The sequence below is a fragment of the Mobula hypostoma genome, chromosome 2, assembly GCF_963921235.1.
Source record: "Mobula hypostoma chromosome 2, sMobHyp1.1, whole genome shotgun sequence".
NCBI classification, from domain to species: domain Eukaryota; kingdom Metazoa; phylum Chordata; class Chondrichthyes; order Myliobatiformes; family Myliobatidae; genus Mobula; species Mobula hypostoma.
Genome location: NC_086098.1, coordinates 120863454 through 120886454, shown reverse-complemented (window position 1 = coordinate 120886454; position 23001 = coordinate 120863454). Strand labels below are relative to the sequence as shown.

Sequence of the window (23001 nt, the reverse complement as noted above, 5' to 3'; positions counted from 1 at the left end):
CCAATCCACTCCTCCTAAATCCTTTCACATCTCCTCAAAGTTAGCCCTTCTCCAATCAAAAGTCTCAACCCTGGGTCCAGCTCTATCTTTCTCCATAATTATATTGAAATTAATAGCATTGTGATCACTGGACCCGAAGTGCTCCCCAACACAAACCTCTGTCACCTGACCTGTCTCATTCCCTAACAGGAGATCCAACACTGTCCGTTCTCTCGTTGGTACCTCTGTATTGCTGCAAAAAACTATCTTGCACACATTTTACAAACTTCAAACCATCCAGCCCTTTTACAGTATGGGCTTCCCAGTCTATGTGTGGAAAATTATAATCTTCCACAATCACAACCTTGTGCTTACTACAAATATTTGCTATCTCCTTACAAATTTGCTCCTCCAATTCTCGCTCCCCATTTGGTGCTCTATAATACACCCCCATAAGAGTTACTACACCTTTCCCATTCCTCAATTCCACCCAAATAGCCTCCCTGGACGAGCCCTCTAATCTATCCTGCCAGAGCACCGCTGTAATATTTTCTCTGACAAGCAATGCAACACCTCCCCCTCTTGTCCCTCCGATTCTATCACACCTGAAGCAATTAAATCCAGGAATATTTAGTTGCCAATCACACCCCTCCTGTAGCCATGTTTCACTAATAGCTACCACATCATACCTCCAGGTATCAATCCATGCTTTAAGCTCATCCACCTTTCTTATAATGCTCCTAGCATTAAAATAAATGCATTTAAGAAATTTTCCTCCACTTACTCTCTGTTTATCACTAACGGTGCAAACAACTTTACTATTTTCTTTTTTTTCCTTCTTCCCTACATCTGTTCTTACACTCTGGTTCCCTTCCCCCCTTTGTATCTAGTTTAAATCCACCAGAGCCTCTCTAGCAAACCTACCTGCAAGAATATTTGTCCCCCTCCAGTTCAGATGTAAACCGTCCCGCCGGAACAGGTCCCACCTTCCCTGGAAAACTGCCCAATTATCTATAAATCTGAAGCCCTCCCTCCTGCACCATGTCTTCAGCCATGTGTTGATCTGCGCTATCTTACTGTTTCTAAACCCGCCCGCAGGTGGCACTGGTAGCCATCCTGAGATTACTATCCTGGAGATCCTGTCCTTTAACTTGGCGCCTAACTCCCTAAACTCACCTTTCAGGACCTCCTCACTCTTCCTACCCATGTCATTGGTCCCTACATGGATCACGACATCCGGTGCTCACCGTCCCTCTTGAGAATACCGAGAACTGGATCTGAGATATCGCGGACCTTGGCATCAGTGAGGCAACAGATCATCCAGGATTCTCGATCTCTTGCTAGCCTTATAATTTTCTAGGTCTCCGTCATTACCTAGTTTTTTTTTTGAACCTTTCATAAGCTTTTCTTCTTGACCAGATTTTCAACATCCTTTCCCTGTCTCATTGGAACGTACCTGTGCAGAACACCACGCAAATATCCCCTAAACATTTGCCACATTTCTGACGTACGTTTCCCTGAGAACTTGTACCCAATTTATGCTTCCAAGTTCCTGCCTGATAGCTTCATATTTCCCCTTACTCCAATTAAATGCTTTCCTGCAACACACATCAAAGCTGCTGGTGAACACAGCAGGCCAGGCAGCATCTCGAGGAAGAGGTACAGTCGACGTTTCAGGCCGAGACCCTTCGTCAGGACTAACTGAAAGAAGAGGTAGTAAGAGATTTGAAAGCTGGAGGGGGAGGGGGAGATCCAAAATGATAGGAGAAGACAGGAGGGGGAGGGATGGAGCCAAGAGCTGGACAGGTGAATGGCAAAGGGGATACGAGAGGATCATGGGACAGGAGGCCTGGGGAGAAAGACAAGGGGGGGGGACCTAGAGGATGGGCAAGGGGTATATTCAGAGGGAGAAAAAGGAGAGTGAGAGAAAGAATGTGTGTATATAAATAAATAACGGATGGGGTATGAGGGGGAGGTGGGGCATTAGCGGAAGTTAGAGAAGTCGATGTTCATGCCATCAGGTTGGAGGCTACCCAGACGGAATACAGGGTGTTGTTCTTCCAACCTGAGTGTGGCTTCATCTTGACAGTAGAGGAGGCCGTGGACAGGCATTACAGTAGAGGAGAAGCTTGTCTGTTCCCAACCCTCTCCAATGCTATGGGAAAGGAGATAGAATTGTGATTGTTATCTCCAAAATGCTCTCCCGCTGAGAGACCTTACACCTACAGGTTCTTTTCCCAATACCAGATTGAGCACAGCTTCTGCTCTTGTAGGTTTATCTACATATTGTGTCTGGAAACGTTCCTGAACACACCTAACAAACTCAAGCCCATCTAAACCCCTCACTCTAGGGAGATGCCAAATGATATTTGGGAAGTTAAAATCTCCCAGCACAACAACCCTGTTGCTTCCCCCAGGTAGGTCGTTTCTCCCCCCCACCCCCCACATAGTACTGAAACAGGAGTACTGTTGGCTCTGGTGTGATTACTTGCCTATAGCTCCTATCTGTCACCTCACTTTCCCTGATCGGATGAAGGTCATTGAGCTGCTTCTCTCGTTCCCTAACGTGGTCCCTAAGGAGCTGCAGCTCGACGCAGATGTGGCCACCCGGCAGGCTGGGAGCCTCCCGGACGTCCCACAGCCGACACCCAGTACAGAACACTGCTCAGTTGTGCCTCGATCAAACCGCTGAAGAAAAAAAATGAACAAATTAGAACACCACCAGAGCTACTGTTTTTAAAAAAAACTGAATTAGTTCCTAGTTGTTATTGACAGAAACTCATCCAGTGAACACTGCTGTGATGTTTTGCTTGACTGTAAATGAACAAAATCAGCAGATTGACAGAGAAACTCGTCCAGTGAACACTGCTGTGATGTTTTGATTAACTGTAAATGAACAAAATCAGCAGACACCTAGTGCAGAGAATGGACTGCCTTCAGCCAGTGTCAAAACTTTTTGTGGCATTTTGGCAAGGGTTCTGATTTTTTTTTAAAGTCAAAATAAAAAAGCTAAATGATTAAAAATCACTGGTTTTTCAATCAGTGTCCGTAGGCCCAAACAAGCACATGCAAGTGACGCTGTTTAAAATGTGTTTGCTCTAATCACGATGAAATGTCCAATTTGCACAAGTGCACGCAACTGACACTAGTTTGAAACTGTTCGGCAGCAGTCTGCTGTCCCAATTAAGCAGCTGAGTGTCCCAAATAAGCTAAGGGAATCCTGGCTATTTTCTTAATTAGCTTTTGTTCTTTAAAAGTTGTCCCAAATAAGTGGCTGCCCTGATTAACTGATGGTCTAACAGCTGCACCCTACTGTATTTGGGATGCTGTTCCCGGGAAGTCTGTGAATATAATGCACGGTGGACTGGTTGATATTTGAACGACGGGTGACTTGAGGGAGGAAGTAAGAAAATGATGCTGAGACCAAGGTTGGATCAGCTGTAATCTTACTGAATGCTAGAGCAGAGTCAAGGGCTGGGCGACCTTGGTTTATATTGCTGTCACAGAAGGAGAAGGCAGTCCAGATAATCTTTCCCCTGGCCTGGCCCAACATCTCACTTGACCAGCCAGGGTGTGTGAGATCTTGCAGGGTGGTTTGTACCTGCACCAGGGTGAATGTCTGAGGGGAACACTGTGGTTCGTGGGTCTCCTTGCTGTCTGGGGGGGGCGGTGATTTGAGTCGACCAACTGTGTTGGCACCCACCATGCAGTCAGGTCCTGTCCCACACCAGATTACTCTGTGATGAGGAATCCCATCTGTTGCCCAGCGGTGTTTTGAAGCTGAGAAAAGTGCCAGACAGATGTAGGTTTCCATTTCTCTTTTAGGGGAATGATTAACTCTGTAATCAGGGTTTTCAATCCAAATGTCAGCTCCTACCCTGTCCCTCTGGTGTGGAGCAGGCATCGTCTGATCGTCTGCAACCTTGCCCCTGTGCAGTGCAGCGCACTTGGTGACTGGCCCTGGGTGTTGGTGCCCCACTCCATACACCTTCAGGGTTCAATATAACCTGACACCCTCTCTCAGTGGGGGGGGGGGAGTGGTGGAAGGTTCCAGATTCTCTCCTTTCTCAGTACTTACTTCCTGATGATGATGCTGACAGGTCTGGATCTGTTGTGCTGGAGCTTCCCACTGGAAACATTAATTCCTCTGTCTGCTTTCGTATTGAACCGGTGATTTTTCTCATTGCCCCCACCACCACCAAAAGTGCTCTGGAGTACCAGCCCACAGCTGCCCAGGATCCTGATGTCCGGGGGAAGATTGGCATTGGGTTGGAATGTCAGAACCAATCACTGTTTCGGTTTGCTGGGCAGGGTCACTCAGCACTGCCCTAATGCCCCTGTCTACCCTGGACACAGCACTGACCAACCCACTGATCACTCGCTTTTCCAGGGCGTTGTGGTCCCGTCAGGACCAGACTGGCCACTCACTGTGCTGAAGGACTGCTGCTCCCAACTGTCAATACCAGGATAATCTGACCCAGGAGGAACAGTGGCCAAAGGAGGCCTTTGACTTTGACCTGCCCCTCAGTTACGCTATCTCCTCCCATTATTATTCCAGAGGCAAGGCCATCAACCAGTGTGTCCTTGGAAATGTTACTGTAGTCTGAGACACCTCGTGGCCACTGGTGTGCGTGTACGTGTGTGCATGTGTTTGAATCTACATTATTGAGCCACTTGTCCCGTTCACAAGAGAGATTTCTCCACAGGTAGAAAAGCCCAGCCTCCTACATCTGGACCTTTCCAGATGCAGAAATCATAAAACCACTCTGCTGCTGGAAAAATAACATGGAATGTTATGTGTGCAAAGAGCAGAGTCTGCCTTGGTCCTGGGCTGTCACATACATACATATTCCTTCAACGTTCTCTCTCTGCTGGTCTGACCACTGACCTCCGACCTCCCACCATGGTTGTCCCATTTTGGTGTTGCTGGTCTTCAACTGCGGAGTAGAGACTTGGACTCTGGCCTGACCTCTATCCCTGTCCCTAAATGTTAAACTGAGCCCTAACTCCCCTCTGTGTCCCTAAAACCATCCTTTTGAGCATAAAATTATAATTTTAAAAAGCAAATAAATCTGTCCATACCTACCGACTGTACGTGCGTGGGCCTGGTGGTCTGTGGGCCATGTAATTCAAGGAAAAACAGTGTGTGGATGCTGGGAACCAGAAATAAAAGCAGGAGCTGCTGTCACCCCACAACTGGCCAGCTAGCGTCTGGAAAGAGAAATTGACAATGTGTTCTCATCTGCAGAGTGTGTCCAGCATTTTCCTGTTTCAAGTACGGTGTTGTGATTCTGGGTTGATTTGTCAATGGTTTAGTGAGAACTTTCACATACGTCACCTGACTGCAGCGCTGAGCAGTCAATTCAAAACCATGGTTCATTTGGTGTTGATATGCAAACATATAAAAAAATTTCTGTCTCTGTGTTTGATTAAACTGCACTGTTAAATGATACTTTGTAAATGGGTGGGAGGATAAATCTTCCTCTGCTCCTGGTGGTACGGAGATGGGCTGCTGGGTAGTGCTGATGACGGAGACAGGTGTCCCTTCTTCCAATATTGGGGTAAAGGGGTGTGTGAACCTCTGTCACATGGTTATGGGGGGGGGCGGGTGTGTACCTGTATCACATGGTTACAGAGTGTGTGTGTACCTGTGTCACATGGTTACAGGGTGTGTGTGCACCTGTGTCACATGGTTACAGGGTGTGTGTGTGCACCTGTATCACATGGTTACAGGGTGTGTGTGTACCTGTGTCACATGGTTACAGGGTGTGTGTGCACCTGTATCACATGGTTACAGGGTGTGTGTGTACTTTTATCACATGGTTACAGGGTGTGTGTGCACCTGTGTCACATGGTTACAGGGTGTGTGTATACCTGTGTCACATGGTTACAGGGTGTGTGTGCACCTGTATCACATGGTTACAGGGTGTGTGTGTGCACCTGTATCACATGGTTACAGGGTGTGTGTGTACCTGTATCACATGGTTACAGGGAGTGTGTGTGCACCTGCATCACATGGTTACAGGGGGTGTGTGCACCTGTATCACATGGTTACAGGGTGTGTGTGTACCTGTATCACATGGTTACAGGGGGTGTGTGTGCACCTGTATCACATGGTTACAGGGGGTGTGTGCACCTGTATCACATGGTTACATGGGGTGTGTGTGCACCTGTATCACATGGTTACATGGGGTGTGTGTGCACCTGTATCACATGGTTACATGGGGGGGGGGGCGGGTGTGTACCTGTATCACATGGTTACAGGGAGTGTGTGTGCACCTGTATCACATGGTTACAGGGTGTGTGTGTACCTGTATCACATGGTTACAGGGAGTGTGTGTGCACCTGTATCACATGGTTACATGGGGTGTGTGTGTGCACCTGTATCACATGGTTACAGGGTGTGTGTGTACCTGTATCACATGGTTACAGGGAGTGTGTGTGCACCTGTATCACATGGTTACATGGGGTGTGTGTGCACCTGTATCACATGGTTACAGGGGGTGTATGTACCTGTATCACATGGTTACAGGGTGTGTGTGCACCTGTATCACATGGTTATGGGGGGGGCGGGTGTGTACCTGTATCACATGGTTACAGGGTGTGTGTGTACCTGTATCACATGGTTACAGGGAGTGTGTGTGCACCTGTATCACATGGTTACAGGGTGTGTGTGTACCTGTATCACATGGTTACATGGGGTGTGTGTGCACCTGTATCACATGGTTACAGGGTGTGTGTGTACCTGTATCACATGGTTACAGGGAGTGTGTGTGCACCTGTATCACATGGTTACATGGGGTGTGTGTGCACCTGTATCACATGGTTACAGGGTGTGTGTGCACCTGTATCACATGGTTACATGGGGTGTGTGTGCACCTGTATCACATGGTTACAGGGTGTGTATGCACCTGTATCACATGGTTACAGGGTGTGTGTGCACCTGTATCACATGGTTACAGGGTGTGTGTGCACCTGTATCACATCGTTACAGGGAGTGTGTGTGCACCTGTATCACATGGTTACAGGGGGTGTGTGTGCACCTGTATCACATCGTTACAGGGGGTGTGTGCACCTGTATCACATGGTTACAGGGAGTGTGTGCACCTGTATCACATGGTTACATGGGGTGTGTGTGCACCTGTATCACATCGTTACAGGGGGTGTGTGCACCTGTATCACATGGTTACATGGGGTGTGTGTGCACCTGTATCACATGGTTACAGGGAGTGTGTGTGCACCTGTATCACATGGTTACATGGGGTGTGTGCACCTGTATCACATGGTTACAGGGAGTGTGTGTGCACCTGTTCTGTATCACATGGTTACAGGGTGTGTGTGCACCTGTATCACATGGTTACATGGGGTGTGTGTGCACCTGTATCACATGGTTACAGGGTGTGTGTGCACCTGTATCACATGGTTACAGGGCTACCCATGGTACCCATGACTACTGTGTGAGCAGATCTTGAGGATATTGGTGCACAACTTTGAGCACCCATGGGTGTTATGGGCACAGCGCTGAAGGATGCAGGTACAGGAGTGAGCAGGTGTTTGCGACTCTGGACTGGGCTTCGTTCTGGGGTATCACCATGTTGTACCCTGCATGGGAGTCTACACTCTGTGTTGTGGGGGGATTTGGGGCATTGGGTGGCGAAGAGCTGTAGTTTGTGTGTTGGTGGGGTTGTGTGAGTCAGAGCAATGTAAACACTTCCTCCCTCCCTAGTCTGTGCTTCTCTATCTCTCCCCAGGTCAACACTAACGCTGCTCTTTCTCCCTCAGGACAGTCTGAAGCCAACCACCTTCACTGTGACCAATGTTCCCGGGTCAAAGGGGGTCAACCAGTTGGCCTCCAACACCTCCACCAACCTGCAGGTTAGCACTGGCCACAGCTTCCCCATCACCAATTATCTGGCTCCAGTTACTGCCATCACCAACAGCAACGGCACTGTCTTCAAACCTGCCGTCACCGGCACCTCTGGCAGCATGGTGCAGATTCCCAGCGGGTTCACTCTCATGTCAGGTGGGTGTGAGCGATGGGGAGGGTGGGTGACGACCGGCAGGCTGTGGGAAGGTGGGGCTGTAGGGAGACTCTCATGTCAGGTGGGTGTGAGCGATGGGGAGGGTGGGTGACGACTGGCAGGATATGGTCGATGGGGTGTGCACTCCGTGGGCACAACGAGGGAAGGTCGAGGGCAGCAAAGGGTGGAGTGGGGGGAGCCAGGCCAGAGCGCATGTTGATTGTGACTGTGTGGAATGGGGGCGGGAGGGTGTTGGAGCTGGTGCTGTGGGTCGGATGGTGTGGCGTGGATGTACAGATGTCAGTGAGGGTCAAGTGAAACCCCCCTCTCCCCCCTCCCCCACCCCCATGAGTGGAGAAATGGAAGGAGTTTAATCCACACAAATGTGAGGTGCTGCACCTGGGGGGATCAAACACAGGAAAGTTTACAGTAAATAGTCGGACTATTGGTAGCACTGGTGTGGTTCAAGTCCATAGTTTCCTGGAAGTGACAACTCCAGTGGATAGGGTGATACAGAAGGCATATCGCAAACTGGTCTTCATTGGTCAGAGCTCTGAATTGGGAAGTCAAGTTGCAGAGAAATGAAACTTTGTTCAGGTGTCATTCGGAGTGTCATGGGTCATTGTAATCACCACTAAAGGATGAGAAGTTAAAGAGGGTGTGAGGAAGCTCACCAGCACGTTGCTGGGATTGGAGTGTGTTAGCTCCAAGAGACTGGACAAACTTGAATTGTTTTCTCTGGAGCACTGGAGACTCAGGGAGACCTCATGTAAAATCATGAGAGACAGAGACCAGGTACAGAGACAGTCCTTTTCCTAGTGTGGGAACATCAAATACTAGAGGGCATAAGTTTAAAGTGAGAAGGAGAAAAGTTTAAAAATGATGTAGAAAGCAAGTTTTTAAATTATGAATGTTAGGTGCCTGGAATGGACTGCTAGGGGAGGTGATAAAATCAGATATACAATGTTTAAGAGGCATTTAGTCCATAACCTTTGCAACCACTTGCTTTAACACGTCTTGAATTGCCGAGAGTCAATGTTCTCATCGGTTTGCCCAGAGGTTTTCCTCTACTGATGGAGATTAGTTCACATTTCCTCCACTCTCCCTATGGCCTCTCAATCATCCATCATGAATGATTTGCTGTAGAAATAAAGACAGTCAGAGACAAGTCCTTGGTAGTGGAGTAGGTGATCAATAGTGTTCCATTGCAGGGGTAGGGTTAGGGTTGTGCAGGATTGCATGTTTCTGAACCTATTGGTGTGGGACTTCAGGCTTCTGTACCTCCTGTCTGATAGTAGCTGAGAGAAGAGAACGTGACTCGGGCGGGATCCTTGATGATAACTGCTGCCCTGAGCCAGGGTTTTCTGTCGATAGTGGGGAGGGAGGACAGTGCCTGTGATGGGTCAGGCTATAGTCCACTACCCTCTGCACCTGATTGCATTCCTGGATACATCAGGGACTTTTAAGAAACTCTTAGATACGCTTATCGATGATAGAAAGATGGAAGGGTATACAGGAGGGAAGTGTTAGATTGATCTCAGAGTATTTTAAATAGTTGTCACAACATCGTGAACTGTAGGGATTGTGCTGTGCTGTAGTGTTCTGTGAATTGCCGTACCAAGCTGTGCTTGATCTCCTGGTTTGGGATCTGTTAGTAACCCAGTTCCTCAGTTGCAGTGGTTGTACGTTCCCTCAGTAAAGTTGTAGGGGTTGGGGAGTGATTATATCCCCCCCTCCCTTAGCGCCAAACACCCCCTCACTAACAGTGTGCCACTGTGCCCCCTTCCCCTGCCTGCCCCAGCTGAGCTGCCTCCATAGCTGCTCGGTTCACTGTCTGTTTTCCCTCTGACAGGCACATCACTGCCAGGGACGCCCTCCATCCCGATTGGTCAGTTGCAGCAACATTCACTGACCATCCAGGGTCAGCAGGGTCAGATGATGAGCGGGCAGTCGCAGCCAGGACAGCAGACGGTCTTTCGCTTCCCAGCGTCCGCAAGCGGTCAGATTGTCTCCATTGCAGGCGAGTGTTGTTCCCAAGTGGGCGGGGGAGGGACATGGGGCCGAGCTAGGTCAGGGAATGGATGGGAGCAGTGAAGAGAATCTCAGGCCTGTCCCACCAGGGAATCCTAGCCCTGCCCCAGCAGAGTCCTATACCATGTAAGCACTGAGGCCTCTGCAGACATCAGCCTGTGAGCAGCTGGTGACTCGCAGTTGTAATAGACACTCCCTGCCCCTGTTTGATAGTGGGACCTCCGTCTGACTACTGAGTACCACCTCCTTTAGTGCTCACTCCCCCTCAACCAGCTGCCCTGCTTCTGCCCTAGGGAAGGATTTGCATTTTTACCACTGCGTTCTTGTGCTTGAGTTACATGGTCCCTGTGGTAGTGGCGCTGTATTTGCACAGCAAGATTCTAGTGTGATGTCTGTGACAGGTGCTGACTGCTGGAATCACAGGGATTGGACCCAGGGCTGCCTCTCCCAGTCTCTACAGAGCAGAGTCAAGCAACTGGGCATGCTGGGCCTTGGATTTTTGTGTGGTGTGAAAAGTGACATCTCCAACTGGGTAGCACTGCACTGAAGCGACAGCCACATTTATTTGCTTGAGTCGGGGGTGGGAGCCTGATACAAAGAGAGGGTCCCACTGGGCTCGGCACAAAAACAGAAAATATTGGAAATGGCCAGTCAGCATTCACAGAGAGAGGAGCAGTCAGAGATCCTGTGTCTGATTGTCAGAAGGGAGCATCCTGATTCCCGTTGGTATTGAGCATCCAGGCATTGGGTTTGAACCCCTGCCTCTGGCACTGAGTTTAACTGCAGTCTGGAATCTGTTGGCCTGGAATTGAGTCTGGCAATGTCAGAAACGCCACTGCTCCTCTAAAGCCTCAGCCCACGGCTGCAGACTTTGTGCATTGTGATCACAACACTGCAGAGAGGATGCAGAGGAGATTCACCAGCGTGTGGCCTGGCATGGAATGGTTCAGTCAGTCATGAGAGACTGGGTTTGTTTTCTTTCGTGGCAGAAGAGGCTCGAGTGGGGGGGGGGTGCGGGTGGGGGTGACCTGATGGATGGCTACGTAAAGTTATGAAGGATACAGATAGGGCAGATGAGCCTGTTGCCCAGGAGATTAAAACCAGTTGACAGAGGGGATTTGGAAAAGATTTGAGGAAATTTTTGTTACATCTGAGGGCAGTTAGTACCTGGAATTCACTGCTTGAGGGAGTGGTCTGTGCAGAGACTCTCACTGACAGACCTGCTGCTTCATGGTCCACCACAGCAGCGGGCGTCGTGTTGGAAAATGTCATTAGTGCAGACAGGTGCTCGATGGGCAGCACAGACCCAATGGGCTGAAGCCCGTTTCTATACTCTGTGCCTGTGGGAATGGAAGGGCCACAATCATTGTCACACTGCATGAAAACGGGCCCTTTGGCTCATCTCATCCACCCTGGCCAAAATTCCCCTCTAAGCACGTCCCATTTACCTGTGTTTATCCTGTATCCATATAAACTTTTCCTGTCCATGTACCTATGTAAATTATTGATGTACCTGCATCAACCACTTCCTCTGGCAGTTCATTCCAGACACTGACCACCCTATCAGTGAAATAATTGTTCCTCTGATCCCTGTTAAATCTCTTCCTCCTCACTTTAAATCTGTGCCCTCTAGTTTTTGATTCCCCAGTCCTGCGAAGTCAAACTGCGGGCATTGACCCATTCTGTGTTCTTGATGATTTTAAACAGAGCCGACTATTTTACAGGCAGCAAAGCCAGGAGTGCACTCCTTGCCTGGATTAGGGTTTTGGGTTTGGGATAGACTAGAAACTGAGAGTTTTGTTCTCGAGGAAACATCTGACAGTTTTGATTGAAGTATTTAAGTTCATGGATGATTCATTTAGAGCAGTGGGGTCCGTGCACTCCTTGCTTAATGGCATTGATCCATGGCATAAAAAAGGTTGAGAGTCCCTGATCTAGGGTAAAGAGAAGCCATTTTCAGTGGCTGGGTTGAAATGCTGAATGCATAGATTGAAGGTAAGTGACCAGCAAACCTGAGGGAGTTGAGAGAATGTCTCTGAAAGCAATTATAGTAACGATTAGAAGGGTGATGGAGTCATTGCCGCCTTTTGAAAGGGATATTGACGTGAAAGAAAAATGGCAGGGTTATGTGTGTAAAGAGGGAGTGTGGGTGAACAGACAGGCAGGCTCAGGAGGAAATCCCCCCTCTGTGGTTTTACTTTACAATTGTAAAGGAATATGAACTTTAAACAGCAGCGGAGATTTTGATGGTACATGGATAGGAAAGGTTTAGCCGATGTGTTGTGCAAGTGCAGGATGCACACTGTGCGATGGAAGGGTGTGCGGGGGGCGTACAGAGTGTGGTGTGAGTCCGTGTGCAGTTTGTGCCTGTCAGCTCTTCTCCTTTCCTGTCGTGTTTATGTGTGAGGGAGGATGGAGTGAAAAGCCAAGGCTTTAGGAGTGCTTCATCCCTCCTGGGGACAGGCCACGCCTGGGGGGAGGTGTCAATCCTGATGGCTGCTCGTCTGCTTTTCTCTCTGCCTAGGAGGTGCCGTGGCCCAGCAGGTCCCCTTGCAGACGATCCAGCTGCACCAGTCGCCGGCTCAGGTCAGCGTGCATCAGTCAACGCAGCACACAGCCACCATCAGTGACAGCAACTCCGAGATCTCTCAGGCCTCAACTAGCGGGACAAGTAAGGACTGCTGCCTCCTCCTTCTCTTTGCTGTCCCAGCCCCCTGCACATATAGACTTCGACTGAACCCATATTCCCTCTCCCATGCTCTCTGCCCCCGGGCCCAACACACCCTTCCTATCCTCTGTCCTGGACATCTGCTCACCTCCCCCAAGCTGTCTACTCCATCGCACACCGCCATTCTTCACACTGTTACTCCCTCCATTCTTCCACGGCTGTTACTCCTCTCCTCACACCTTCATCCCTATCCCTTCTCCATTCCCTCCTTTCTAACATACCTGCCCTCACTGTCTTCCCAGTCCTCCTGACTATACACTATCTAGCTCCCACATGCTTTCCCAACCCATCACCCCTTCCCCCTATCCCTGCCCCAGCCTTTCTCTCCGAGTTGCAAGTCTGTGATCATTTCCTTTCACTCTTGTTCCATCAGTGACGCTGCCAGCAACAATCGTCACTTCGTCTGCACCCACTTCAATGGCCAGTCATGTGATGTACCCGAGTCCCCACGGCACAGTTATGTACACTTCCAGCCCCAGCCTGTCAGACGGACTTGCTGTTCTCAATGCCTTTTCGCAGCCGTCTTCGGGGATGCAAGTATCGCACAGCCAGATGCAGGAGCAGGGTAAGGTGGTCCGAGCGGTGGCGCTGGTGCTGACACGTCGTTTGGACATGTGAGGTCGGATAGAGAGGACATGCATATTCCTTTACTGTGATGGTTCTGCCTCTGTTGACAATGTTATCCCTGTAGTTTGGGTTCAGGTGCTCCTGCCAATGCAGTTATTATTTTAATTTATTCATTTTTTGGGATCTGGACATGTTTGGTGAAACCAGCATTTACTGACCATCCCTAATTAGCTTTGAGAAGGTAAGGTTCAGCCACCTTCTCGAACTATTGCAATCCTCTGGTGAAGGTGCTCCCACATAGCTGTTCGGGAGGCATTTCCAGAGTTTTGATCCAGTTAAACGCTGATGTGTTTCTAAATGATGTTTGTAAATTCCATATTTCCTCATAAGATAGAATGAGAGTATTTCCACTTGCCACGTCTAACCTGGCTCACATAGCGACTCCATTTCCAAAGTAACTTTCCCCTTCCAAATTCTACCACTTACCTGCATAGTGAGGGGCAATTTACAATAGCCAGTTAACCTGCTGACGTGCACACCTTTGGGACGTTGGAGGAAATCCGGACAGGAAAATGTGTGACCTCCACGTGGCAGAACCGGAGGTTGGGATCAAGTCCAGACAGCTGGAGCTGTGAGTGAATGGCTCTACCAGCTTTGTCTGGGTGAGGGGGGCTTGCAGGTAGTGTGTCCCTGACAGATGTAGTTGGCGAAGGGCTGCTATTTGATGGACAGATGTCTGACAGAAGGTAAGAGTGTGGGATAATGCAAGGCTGCCAGACTGAAGGTGAATGATCAGGCCTGTGCTCAACTTATCAAGCTGAAGCTATGTTAGGCACATGTACAGATGTTGGAAGGAAGGTTTAGAGGTCAGGTCCATGTTCAGGATGTCAGAAGGAAGGTGAGAGGTCAGGTCCATGTTCAGGATGTCAGAAGGAAGGTTTAGAGGTCAGGTCCGTGTGCAGGGCGTCAGAAAGAAGGTGAGAGGTCAGGTCCATGTGCAGTATGTCAGAAGGAAGATGAAAGGTCAAGGCAGTGCACAGGAGGTCTGTCCGCAAATGAAGGTCAGGCATAGGACACCATCTCAGTTAAAAACAGGAAGACAGCAGACAAATTGGTGATTGCTGTGGACTTGATCTTGAAAAGTCTGAATCATGAGAACAGTGCTAATAAAATGAAGAATAGTAGACGGCTTCAAAGTGAGGAGGCCCCTGGTTCTGATGGATCCACTAGTGAATTCTATAAAGAGTTCACAGGGTTATTATCAGAGCCTATGCTAAACATGTTTATTCATGCATTTAACTGTGGTCTCCTCCTATCATCACTGAGAGAAGCTAATATCTCCCTAATTCTTAAAAAAGGAAAGAGCCCTGAAGACTGTGCCTCCTCCAGGCCCATTTCATTGTTAACTGTTGACTTTAAAATCTTATCTAAAAACTCAGCATTGCGATCAGAAACTGTGTTACCTTTTTATCATAAAAGAGGATCAAATGGGTTTTGTAAAAGGCTGTAGATCATCTAAAAATATCAGTAGATTATGTAATGTGATTCAGGCATGTCAACAACAGGCAATGGATGGCTTGGTGGTTTCCTTAGATGCAGAAAAGGCCTTTGATGGTGTTGAATGGCCGTGCCTTTTTTCAACTTTAGAATGATTTGGTTTGGGCAATAATTTTATTAAGTGGGTGAAGGTTCTTTACAATGGCCCTCTGGCTGCAATTCTTACTAATGGTATTAGGTCGGATAATTTTAGTATCTTCAGGGGCAGTCGGCAGGGCTGCCCTTTGTCACCACTACTTTTCACACTAGTGATCGAGCCATTGGCTGAGACTATTCAGCAAGACCCCAAATATCTGCTCCAGACAGAGGACTAAAGTCACATAAAATTACATTGTATGCGGATGATGTTCTAATTTTCTTATCAAACCCAGCTATATCAGTGCACCACCTTATACAATGCATCATTTCATTTAGCGCCTTTTCAGGTTATAAAATCAACTTTACTAAATCAGAGACTACGCCTTTGGGGAATCTGCAGCAGGAACCTGACACTCAGGGTGTTTTCCCCTTTGAATGGTCGCAGACAGGTTTTGTTTACCTAGGCATATTCATCACATTTACATTTGATCAATTGTTCAAAGCTAACTTTACATAGTTATTTGACAAAATCAAACAGGATCTTGAACGATGGAGCACTCTTCCCATTTCCTGGCTTGGCCGAATATCCTTGCTCAAAATGAACATTCTTCCTCGTCTGCTCTACCCAATACGAATGATTCCAGTCATTTTCACCCAACAGACAAAGTAAAATGTCTAAGTTACACCTTCCCAGTAGTCTAGGGGGTCTGGATTTTCCAGACATCAAAAAATATCAATTAAGTTCCTTTTTATCTTATGTGGTTGACTGGGTTTACAGGGACCCTTCCTCAATTTGGCTAGACATTGAAGCTTTACAAGTAAAATGCCCTCTTATTAATTTGCTTTTCCTCAATAAAATGAAACTAGTTAAGGAATATTGTCACAATCCAATAACAATTAACACAATCAAGGCTTGGAGGGCGGTGCGACAAATTGAGGGCAACGCAGCGAAAATATCACCCTTCACTCCAATAACCGGCAGTCCAGATTTTCAGCCTGGCATATTGGATTCTGGATTTAAACTTTGGATTTCTAAGGGCATTTTCCATCTAGGAGTCTTGTTTGATGAAGGAACGATGATGTCTTTTAGTCAAATAGTACAGAAATTCAACAGACCCAGCAATGATCTTTTTCGTTTCTTTCAGATGAGAGATTTTATTCAGAAAAAAAACCATCATTATTAACTGATTTCTATAGTTCTGACATAGAAAAGAGGGTGTTTTGTTCTAAGGGTGAAGTTTCCATCAGTACTATTTACAGCATCTCGTGGGAATGTTCTTGTGGAGAGGTTGAGCAGCTGGGAAGGGTTTGGGAGGAAGAGCTGGGAGTAGAAATTACAGTTGAAACATGGGAAGACATTTGTGATAATGCAAAGAAAATTTTGGTTTTTAATAGAACTTAAGCATTGCAACTCAAAATTCTGCATAGAGCCCAAATGACTCCAGATTGTCTCTCTGAACTTAAGACGGGGGTTTCTCCAATGTGTTCTAAATGTAAAGGAAATACTGGAACTCTCACCCATTGTTTTTGGACTTGTCCCAAACTTCAGGCATACTGGAGTGATATTTTGGGTGAAATGGAAAAAATTCTGAAGATGGAGCTTGAACTGGACCCAGTGTCTTTTCTCTTAGGCCTACCCAGCAGTCATATCCTGACTTTTTGTGTGAGAAAGAACATTTTACTTTGTTGGATATCTGATAAGGCCCCTGGACTTTCTGGTTAGCGTAAATTAATCATGGAATACATTCCTTTGGACTTTTTAACATGTATGGTACACTCAAAAACAAAGTTTCCATAAAACATGGCAACCTTTTCTACAATGTGTAGATGTAAACTTGTCTGCTATACTAATAAGGGCTTTTGTTTAGGATGTGGTGGTGATGCCTATACTTTGATGGAAGTGTTCTGATAGCTGTGAGGGGAAGAAATGTTAATGCACCTGGAAATTGAAAGTTTTGTTATGCTGAGCAAAAAAAAAGGAGAATAGTTCAGGGATGATATTAACAGTTACTCCTCAGTCTGTATGTGGCGGCAACCAGCTACCCTTCTACCTCGACACCACACAAAGGGAACTTGTTTTATTTACTTGTTGACAGGACGTGGATTTTTTGGTGACCACTACATTAATTGTCCTTGAACTGAAGTGTGGCTAGGATTAACAACATTGGGGAGGGGCTGCTGGGGTCATTTCTCAGCAGCTGTCTATCTCTGCTGGTCAGTGGTCTCGCTCTCTGTCTGTTGGTCCACCGTGGTGCTTTGTGAAGTGTGCTGACAGTTGTAGTGATGTAGTTGGAGAGAGTGTAAGCCAGTGTCCTATTACTGAGTTGGATACTCAGATTAGCAGTCTGAGATAAGTAAGAAATGGACAGGACGTGAGAGTGGGCTTGGTGACAGGGAAGGAAGATTTAAACAGATTTGGTTTGTGTTATGAAAAAATCTAGAGGAGGAAGAATTGGGCACTGTTTATGTTGATGAGATTCTCAGATATAGATGAAGGGAATGAGTTTTGGCTCAGGTGAAGTGGGAAATTAGAGGTGGCAATCGTCAGAGTTGGCAGGGATACATTGGGTGTTGGTCTGGTACTGGGACTCGAGGTGCATGGGTGATGTGCAATGACTGAGTGTGTATTTGCTGCTTGCTGTCTCTTGCAGGTGGTGTACCTCAGGTTGTGCTGACTGCTCCCACGGGCACTGTCCAAATCCCACTGTCAGCTGTCCAGCTTCACCAGGTATGTTGCACACGGACAGCCAGCTGTGGGCAGCGGGGTGGGCTCTCCCTCGATAACACCCTCACACTCGTGCTGTCACCCTGAAAGGAGGTTTGGAGGTGTTATTCTCCAGTTAGGTGTCTTGTTACTAGGTGACAGTGACAGCCAGTAGCTGACCAGAGAAACACAGATGGCCAGTGCCACTACTAGTTTCCGGGCTGAAATATTAGTAAATGGTGATTGTTAAACTGAAAAGTCTTCCATCCCAGAGAGTCAGGGAAATGTTTACACTGCACACACAGGCTCCCCGCCCCCTTGGGATGGGTTGATCATGTCTGGCAGTACCGGGTCATAGAATGGGGACAGAGCCCGGGGTGAGAACCAGCGGCAGTGAAAGTCCAAAACAGTTACCAGTGGGTGACCCTGTTTCCCAGTCCTGAAGGAGAAAAGAGGTGGAGAAGTGGGCAGGGTGATCCCAGGCTTCTCTAGAGAGGGTTGGGGTAGGAGGGGAGCACAGGGTGAATGGGAGGGACAGCTGTGTGATTCCAGAACCTGAATCTGCTGCAGGTGGGGTAGTTAGTTGCTGAGTGATTTGTGGGCCTGGAACTGGGTGGGTGGGTGTTAGCTTATCCCAGGACTCAGACCTGATGGAGTGGGGGGGTAGGGCTGTGTCCTGGTAGGTGTTGGGTGACTCTTGAGGCCAGATTTGAAGGAAGGTGTGGGTGGAGGGGGTGTTATCCCATCCCAGGCCTCAGACGCTTGAGAGGGAGGAGTGTTGCCTGATGCCAAACCAGGAACCAGGTGGGTGGTGACTCCTGTCCTCTTTTTTCTCCCCCCCCCCCCCCACAGATGACAGTGATTGGCCAACAATCCAGCACTGGTAGTCTGACAGAGCTTCAGGTGAGCAGCCTGGAGACCACACACAACAACAAGCTGGCCCAGAATGACTGACGACTGCTGGCAAGGACCCAAGAGGAGCACCATCTATTTAAACTAGAAACTGCCTGCTATATTTATTTATTTTTGCTTCCCTCAGCCCTGCTTTATTCAGAAAGGATGAATGGAGCTTTTTTCTAAATCAATGTGAAATTATTGACTGCCTGAGGTTTATCTTTTTCATAATTGAAAGCGATTTGCACGCTGTGGACCCACATCAGGCTTCAGCCAAAGATTCACACTATTGTGAAGGCCGTGTAAATACAACCTCACTCCTCTCCCTGCTCCTTGGAGGGACAAAGTCTTCTGACGAACTTTGTTGCAAATGTGTTTAGTTTTGTGGCAACTCAGCTTTTAGCTACAGATTTTGAATGTGGCTGGGTGGGGACTGTGTCCAGGCCTGGATCTGTCTGGTTCTCTTGGATTTTTGGTGCCTGCCCTCCGGGCTACAATTTAACTTTGCAGACTATGGGCACTAAAGTTTCCACAATTCTCCAACAATTATTTTGTTGTTATATTTGTACTGAAAATAAAATTGTTGGAGGGATCTATGTGTGTGTATAATATATGTATGTTTCTGTGTATTTTATATATGTATATATGAAATACACACATATAATATACACATATGCACACGTGTGCTCATGTATACATACCCACACACACAGAAGTATTTAGAATATGCTTTTAATTGAGATTATGTGAATTTTGATTGGTAATCTGTATTAAATTGGTTGACCTATTGGAGTGGCCATTTGGTGGGGGGACAGACGGGAAACAGAGTCAATGGTCTCATCCTTGTGGTAGAGGTGTGTAAATAAGGCACTTACTGCTGCAGGTGGTTTCCAATGACTGAAACCCAGCTGGAAGAAGCAGCCAAGCACACAGTACAGCAGCAATGATCAGATTGGCTGCACATTCCCATTGCTAGATCGGGGCAGGATCCAAATTGGATGCAAGCCTTCCCATCTCCCCCACACCCAACAACAGTCAGGTAAATGAGATTGGCTACTCAGATGTATAGGGGCATCTGGGGGTTCCATTCCATAGCTCCTTGAAAGTGGCTGCACAAATTGATAGGGCATAAAGAAGGCACATAGTACGCTTGCCTTCATCACGCGAATTATCACGTTCAAGTCAGGAGTATTCAATTCAGCTCCATTATAGGAAGGATGTAGTGGCTTTGAAGAGGATGCAGAAGAGGTTTACCAGAATGCTACCTGGATTAGAGAGCAGGTGCTATAAGGCAAGGTTGGACAAACTTGGGTTTTCTCTGGAACAATGAAGGCTGATAGAAGTTTATAAGGTTATGAGAGTCACAGATAAACAGCTGGTATCTTTTTCCCCAGGGTCATAATGTCTAATATAGAGGACATGCATTTAAGGTGAGGGGGGGAGTTCCAAGGAGATGTGCAGGTCAGGTATTTTTTAACACAGCAAATTATGGTGCTTGGAACAGGCTGCCAGGTCTGCTGTTGGACATGGATACAATCGAGGCCTTTAAGAGGCCCTTAGATAAGCACAGGAATGTGCAGAGAGTGTAGGGGTATCGATCATCTGCAGCCAGAAGGAATTGATGTAATTAGGCATCATTAGCTTAATTAGGGGCTGAATGGCCTACTGTTGTACTGTATCATTTGATGTTCTAAATCCCCCTCTATGAGAAGAAGGCAGCAATGGGATTGGTTGCAGCTCACGCTCATTTGGGTGAAGGCAGGATCAGTATTGGCTGTATTTCACTCCACCCACTTAAAGGAGTAAGTAGCGTTAAGATTAGTTGCAATTCCTCTTTTGAGCAGGACAGGAACAAGGCTGGCTGTAAAGTTTAGTGCAAAAAGTCTAGCTCATAGTCTGCTTGTCCTTGGTGTCCCAGCTATTGGATGTAGAATTATAATTTAGTGTTCTAAAGTCTGATTCAGGACACTGTGAGAGGGAAGACCCTGGGTTGGTCTTTGCCTGGGATAAGAGGGTAGGGGCTTGCACAGACCTCTTGGTGCGTGAGATGTTGGCCATGATTTGTATCTGTGTTTCGAGGATTGGTGATCCTGGAAGGAGCCCTGCTATTTGTATCATGATTTGTTGAATGAACTGATAAGCTGATCAATATGGTGGGCAGGGAAGTTGCTGCTACTGTGAAGCTTGTGGCCTGGGATCATTCATCATGCAGTTGAAAGGGAGAGGCAAGGCTGACTCTTCCTGACTGGGCTGCTGAGCAGCAACTCTGGCATTCCCCTATCCCAACACGACATGCTTGTGGGGTAATCTGCTTTTGTGCACCCACTGCCCAAGATACCAGCCTTGAAACCATGGCCGCTGACCTGTTCCTGGCACCTGACTTTCCCTGCCTTTCTTGGCTCCTTCAGTGATTGGCCCAATTGCAAGCTGCTGCTTTTTTGGTGCTATGAAGGGAGGCGTTTTCATAGGAAGCGGCCACTACTTTTTATAAAATGCCTTGAAAGAGAGAGTTTATTTTTATAGGTGTTTATTCAGTATTTATGTATTACAGAGAAGAAGAGAAAAACACTTGTAAATTGTATTTGCAGTTTTTATGTGTATGAGTTTGTATCACGCGGGGCAGGGGAGGGCTGTGTGTTTTTTAACAAATTTTTTCACAGTATAAAACTATTGCCATGAGTTGCAATTTAAGGAGCGGTGTGTGTCACCAAGCAGATGGTTCCCTGACATGCCTGATTTTGGTGTGATTTACATGGTGAAAGCTTTTTAATAAAAGAAACAAATTTTTATTGTTTTGTTTTCACAGTGTTTGGATTCTATTTATTCTTTGGAAACTTTGTGCATACGAAGAGTACCGTGTACAGATACAGAGTTAAAAATTGCCTTGAAATAAATTGAATAAATTATGCAGCCAATTGTGACAGGTGCCGTGTGACCTCAGCACTCTCGTCCCATTGCCCTCACCATGTGCACATGTCCACTTTTGAGTATCGTCTGCAGAGATTTTCCAGGTTTAGTATCTCTGACACTTCCCTCTCTGGGTCTCTGCCTCCATTTGGATTGGAGGACATGTTCCATAAGGAGAGGCTGGACAAGTTTAGGTTGTTTTCTCTGGAGTGGCAGAACCTGAAGTGAGACCTGATAGAAGTTTACGATAGGCACATGGAGGAGACACCTGGTGTCTTTTCCCCAGGGTCAAAATGTCTGATACTAGAGGGAATGCATTTAAAGTGGGGGGGAGGGTGAGTTGAAAGATGTGTGGGATAAACTTCTTTATGTGGAGAGTGTCTGGAATGTGCTGCACAGATGGTAATGGAGGTAAATACAAACTGTATGTTAGAGGTCTTAAAAAGTTCTCAGATAGGCACATACATGTGCAGAAAATGAAGGGATATGGGCATTCCATAGGCAGAAGGGATTAGTTAGGCATTTCATCGCCGGTACTGATGAAGGGTCTCATCCCAAAACATTGACTGTTTACTTATTTCCATAGCTGCTGCCTGACCTGAGTTCCTCCAGCATTTTGTGTGTATTATTTTGATTTCCAACATCTGCGGAGTTTCTCTTTTTTTTTCATTACTAGTTTATTTCGATGTTAGTTTATCTGCACCAGAATCTCCAAGAACAACATTGTGGGCTGAAGAGCTTGATGATGTGATATACATTTTTATGTTTGAACTCATGGGACAGGTTAATGACAATCAGATTACAAGCCCATGGAAATCCCAACTATACTTCCATCTGCCTGTTTGTTCACCTCATTTTATCTGCTCTGATGAGAATTTCCACAATCGTTGCCTCTTTCTTCTTCCTCAACCTTTTCCATAAGTGCTGCCTGATCTGCTGAGCATTTACATAATTCTTTTTATAGAACGATTGCCAGCATACACAGTTCTTTCTTTTTCCTTATTTAAGGCTATTCTGAGTCTAAAAGAGTTGATTTCCATTTGCACCCTGCTTTATTATTGCTAGATATAAATTCTTTTCATATCTTTATAAGAGGAAAGTCCTTTTCATGGACAGGTTATGATCTGGTAAGTCTATCTCTTTGCTTCTGAATCCTCCTATATTATTTTCCAATCCGGTGTCTACTCTGGAGCGGGATGGGACATGCTCAGGATTTTTCCAAAAGGTTCAGAGTGGGAGCTCTGTGATCCACGGCCTTAAGGAAGAGGGCAACTCAGTAAAATCCTCACTGACAGACTCTTGAGGAGCTGCAGATCCTTCTGTGCTAATCTGTACAACATAAAGGCCACAGGTAGCACAGCCTCCCAGAACCTTTATCACAGAGACTTTAGATGACAGCAAGTGGGATAGTGGATGAACTGCCCCTAAAGGAGTTGACTGACTCCGTCCATTTTTAAAAATTTGAATAAAACTCCCAGAAGAGATGGCTAACTGTCCTGAGTTGTGCTCAGTTCCATGCTTCTGGCTGGCAGCAT

General features: G+C 47.0%; 1 protein-coding gene across 2 annotated transcripts in view; it reads left to right on the top strand.

The window, feature by feature from the left end:
- Positions 1-21784, top strand: part of LOC134342430 (serum response factor-like) — a 71764-nt gene extending 49980 nt beyond the window's left edge. Inside the window, exons 3-8 of one of the 2 annotated variants that reach the window (XM_063040550.1) lie at positions 7762-8002; positions 9853-10020; positions 12556-12702; positions 13133-13324; positions 17613-17689; positions 18518-21784. In XM_063040550.1, coding sequence (XP_062896620.1) covers positions 7762-8002; positions 9853-10020; positions 12556-12702; positions 13133-13324; positions 17613-17689; positions 18518-18619 — 927 coding nt within the window. In that variant the 3' untranslated portion in view covers positions 18620-21784. The remainder of the gene's footprint in view (positions 1-7761; positions 8003-9852; positions 10021-12555; positions 12703-13132; positions 13325-17612; positions 17690-18517) is intronic. The other variant, XM_063040551.1, reaches the window with a different exon arrangement.
- The last annotated feature ends 1217 nt before the right edge of the window (positions 21785-23001 follow it).